Here is a 3,857-nt window from a genome sequence, read left to right as displayed (position 1 = left end):
TCGAATAATAAAAATTCAATTTTCAAATATACATAATATTAATTTTGAATTAGCAATTTGATACTGACATTTTGTTCATGTAATTTGATTATTTCTATACACATTTATTTATATATTAATTTAAATTTTTATTATCAAAAAAAAAAAAAAATAATAAATAATATAGCATCCTCGTGTCAGATGGAGATAGAAGGAAAGAGTTCCAGGAAAAATATATTATTGCCACTTTATTTATTTTTAAATGGAAGGAAAAAGAAAGAGATTGTACAACGAAACAGACAAACGCAACAACGTTGAAAGCGGTTATTGGGGGTGTGGCATCGATAAAGCTTATACGTGTACGTGTGTGCGTACGCGTGTGAAAACGTTCCACGGCAATTTGTGGCCGCGTTAGTACCTACCATCACCCTCCTTTTCTCAGGTGTTTGATTGATCGTTTCAATTACGCGGGCGCGGCATGCATCAAACGAAAAAGTAAAGTCCGTATCGCCCGTGGGATGATCGTCCATTCGGGCTGTTTCGTCGAGCTTTTCACCAACGATACAACGTAAGCTTCCTTTCGTGAATTCTTTCGTCGATTCCAACGCTGGATTCACAACCGTTCTTCCTCCACGGTTGACATCTCTCGTCTTGCGTAATTCTTCTTTTTTTTTTTTTTTTTTTTTAAGAAGAAAAGGTCGAAATTTCGAATGAAATTATTGTCCATCTCTCTCTGTAAAATAATTATATATTATATAATTTGTAATTTAATAATATTTTTAATAATTTAATAATTTGTATATTATAATAATTTATTTTAATTTAATAATAAAATAATTTGTAACTTGAATAATGGAAGAAGACGATGTATGTATTATATAATTTGTAATTAAATAATTTTTAATAATTTAATAATTTGTATATTATAATAATTTATTTTAGTTTAATAATAAAATAATTTGTNTTTAATAATTTTATTTAATTTTAATAATTTTTTTAATTATTTTAATAATAAAATAATTTGTAACTTGAATAATGAAAGAAGACGATGTATATATTATATAATTTGTAATTTAATAATTTTTAATAATTTAATAATTTGTATATTATAATAATTTATTTTATTTTAATAATAAAATAATTTGTAACTTGAATAATGGAAGAAGACGATGGGAAAAAAAAATTTTTGAAATTGATGTATGTATAAGAATTATTATTAATCGTTGATTTCTCGTGAAATAATTATAAATATATATATATATGTGTATATAAGAGGAAAGAATAAGAAATGAAACAAGGTAGGAAAAAGTTTGAAATTTTATTACATCGAGGAGATTCAAATCCATAAAAAGTGAAAGATGATTTTTATTTTTAAACTGCGAATTTGAAAAGAGGTTTTAAGGGTCCGTAATGGTTTCTTGGAACGAGATGTAGATACTAACTTTGTCCGTGAAATTCCATGTGCGCCACGACCATGTCGTTACTTCCTCCTTTCACACCTAACGAAAAGACGATGCACGGGATTTCGTTTCATGTAACCGGTACTCAATATTTGTTCACGTCACTTGCACGCTTAAATTGCTCAAGTATGCTCGTAAAACACGGGTAAAAGGTACGAAATCTCCTTTTTTTCTTTTTTTTTTTTTATGAAAGTTTAACTGTATTTTTTATCGGCCAATTAAAACTAATTATAGACTTTACGAAATTTTTAAAACCTCTTTACCTTTATTATTTTAAACACTTTCTTTCGTTGATTCATTTCTTTTATTTGATTTTTTTTCTTATTTTTTTGAAAACTTTCATTTATTTTTGTTAGCTATAGATTGATTTTTATTCCTGTTATTTGAAAGATTATTTTTATTATATTAAAAATATCCCTTTTAATTATATAATTGGACTGGAAAGAAATTGATTTTAAAATTTGTATTTAAGATTTTTTTACTTTTTTTTAAAATTTTCGTTTACGTTAATTGTAGACTGATTTTTATTCCTGTTATTTGAAAGATTGCTTTTGCTATATTAAGAATATCCTTTTTAAACGATATAAAGAGAAAAGAAATTGATTTTAAAATTTTTTAAAAAACTTATGTTTTAGACTAATTTTTATTTCTTTTATTTGAAAGATTGTTCCTATAATATGAACGTGTAAATGTCTTGAAAAGAACATCCCTTTTTACCCTTTTTTACGCGATATAACTAGAATGGAACGAATGGATGATGCGAATCCGTGATAAAAAGTGGTCAGAATCGTGAATGGTCCTTTAACTCGGTAGAACTCGATAGATTTACGATGTATACAGGGATGAACATCGAGATTGGACGAGTCTGTGAAACTAATGGTCCCGCTTACTCTGGAAATGCTACGCGTTTCAAGTTTGTAAACAGAAACAGCTATACGGCTCGATCGAAAATGTATCGCTAAAATGGAGATCCGCGAATCTCAAATTTCGCTAAAGCGAGATACTTAAGCGAAATCGCAAGTTAAAACGCAAGAAATAACATAATAAGACTTTAAGATCAATTAATTATTAACTTGTGAACTTACGATCACAATGAATCGATGCGTTTCGGGCAAATTCGTATTCTATCACTTCGCCTAACATCGCAATTAAAAAAAGAAAAAGGAAAAAAATTCCCTTAAGATTTTTACTATTGAAAATCTCGATCGATAATAAAAGAAATTATCCTGAAAGATAAAAATAAAAATTTCCTCTCTCTCATATCGACAATCTCAATTTTAAATTTCAAATCGGGCTTGTGAATGAGAACCGCTGCGCAAGGAGTTTAGTAAACGCGTGAAGAAGTGTTTTGCGGTACTTTTTCACGAACGTTCTCCGTACGGCAGAGGCGTTTATCCATTGCCAGAGTGTGTATAGAGAGGGAACCATTAGTTTGCTGACATAAAGCTCTGAAATAGAGGGGTCGAAGGAGGCGGGCGCTACGGGCGGGCATGCGCCTCCGTCGGCCAATCCGAGCCCCTCCTTCCGACCAGCTCTTTTCCCGTAGATAAAACCTCGCTACTGCGCATATCGCCCTATAAAAACGTTATCCCGCGCATATCCGCCGATAAATATTACCGACAACTCGGTATATACTCGCAATTACAAATCCAAACAAATTCATCGAACGTGTATTCGACTTATTCGGAACGATTAATCAACAAAATTGATCATTTCGAGATTGTTCAAAATTCAATACATCGATGATTGTATAATTTAACAAACGAAATATAATAATACATATATTTTCCTTTCCTTCCCGAGACACGATTATTGGCAAATGTTTCGCGAAATGTTTCGAAAGAAGGATAGGCGTAGATAGGCGTACTCGTATCGATTTATTCGCACTCGGATAAGTAAAGGAACGTTAAAACCGGTGTGAATAAGCTTTTGACCCCCTACTCCGATCGGGTAACGGCGAGTGGGGGACGTTAGCCGGGGGATGACCTTCCCTCGCCAAATCTCGGAGGAGTGGGGGGTCTGGGAGGTTCTTGCGGCCACGGACACGTGCCACCTGTCATACATTTCGAGGCGGTTGCTTCCGGAAGGTTGAGATTAGTTGGTAGGACGTCGTGGGGATATCGGAGACGTTTCTGCCCTATATTTTGGAGGCCCTGAGTGAATAAATATCGTAAATAAAAGCGTATAAGAAATGTGCTATACGAGGAGGAGGCGTATTCGTCGTATCCGTTGAAACGTTGGAATCGAAATGGATCTCCAATGTTTCTACTCTTCTTCGAGGACGTGTGCGGGATGGAAAGATTTTCGAGGGAAGGAGGAAGGAAGGAATTGGTGTGAAGACAACGAATGAATAAATATCTTTTCGCTTCGATCTTGGACATGGAGTTTGGTCGGGATCATGGTGATCATTGCGGCAAG

The 3,857-nt window shown here is 32.9% G+C and overlaps 1 protein-coding gene across 1 annotated transcript in view; it reads left to right on the top strand.

Annotated features, from left to right (window-relative positions):
• Positions 1-3,818: 3,818 nt before the first annotated feature.
• LOC102676178 (homeobox protein ceh-30) overlaps positions 3,819-3,857 on the top strand; it is an 8,121-nt gene continuing 8,082 nt past the window's right edge. The window contains exon 1 of the mRNA XM_031508801.1: positions 3,819-3,852. Coding sequence (XP_031364661.1) covers positions 3,819-3,852 — 34 coding nt within the window. The remainder of the gene's footprint in view (positions 3,853-3,857) is intronic.

The sequence above is a fragment of the Apis dorsata genome, unplaced genomic scaffold (assembly GCF_000469605.1).
Source record: "Apis dorsata unplaced genomic scaffold, Apis dorsata 1.3 scaffold_102, whole genome shotgun sequence".
Taxonomy (NCBI): domain Eukaryota; kingdom Metazoa; phylum Arthropoda; class Insecta; order Hymenoptera; family Apidae; genus Apis; species Apis dorsata.
Note: the sequence above shows the minus strand (reverse complement) of the source record. Positions and strands in the feature narration are given on the sequence as shown.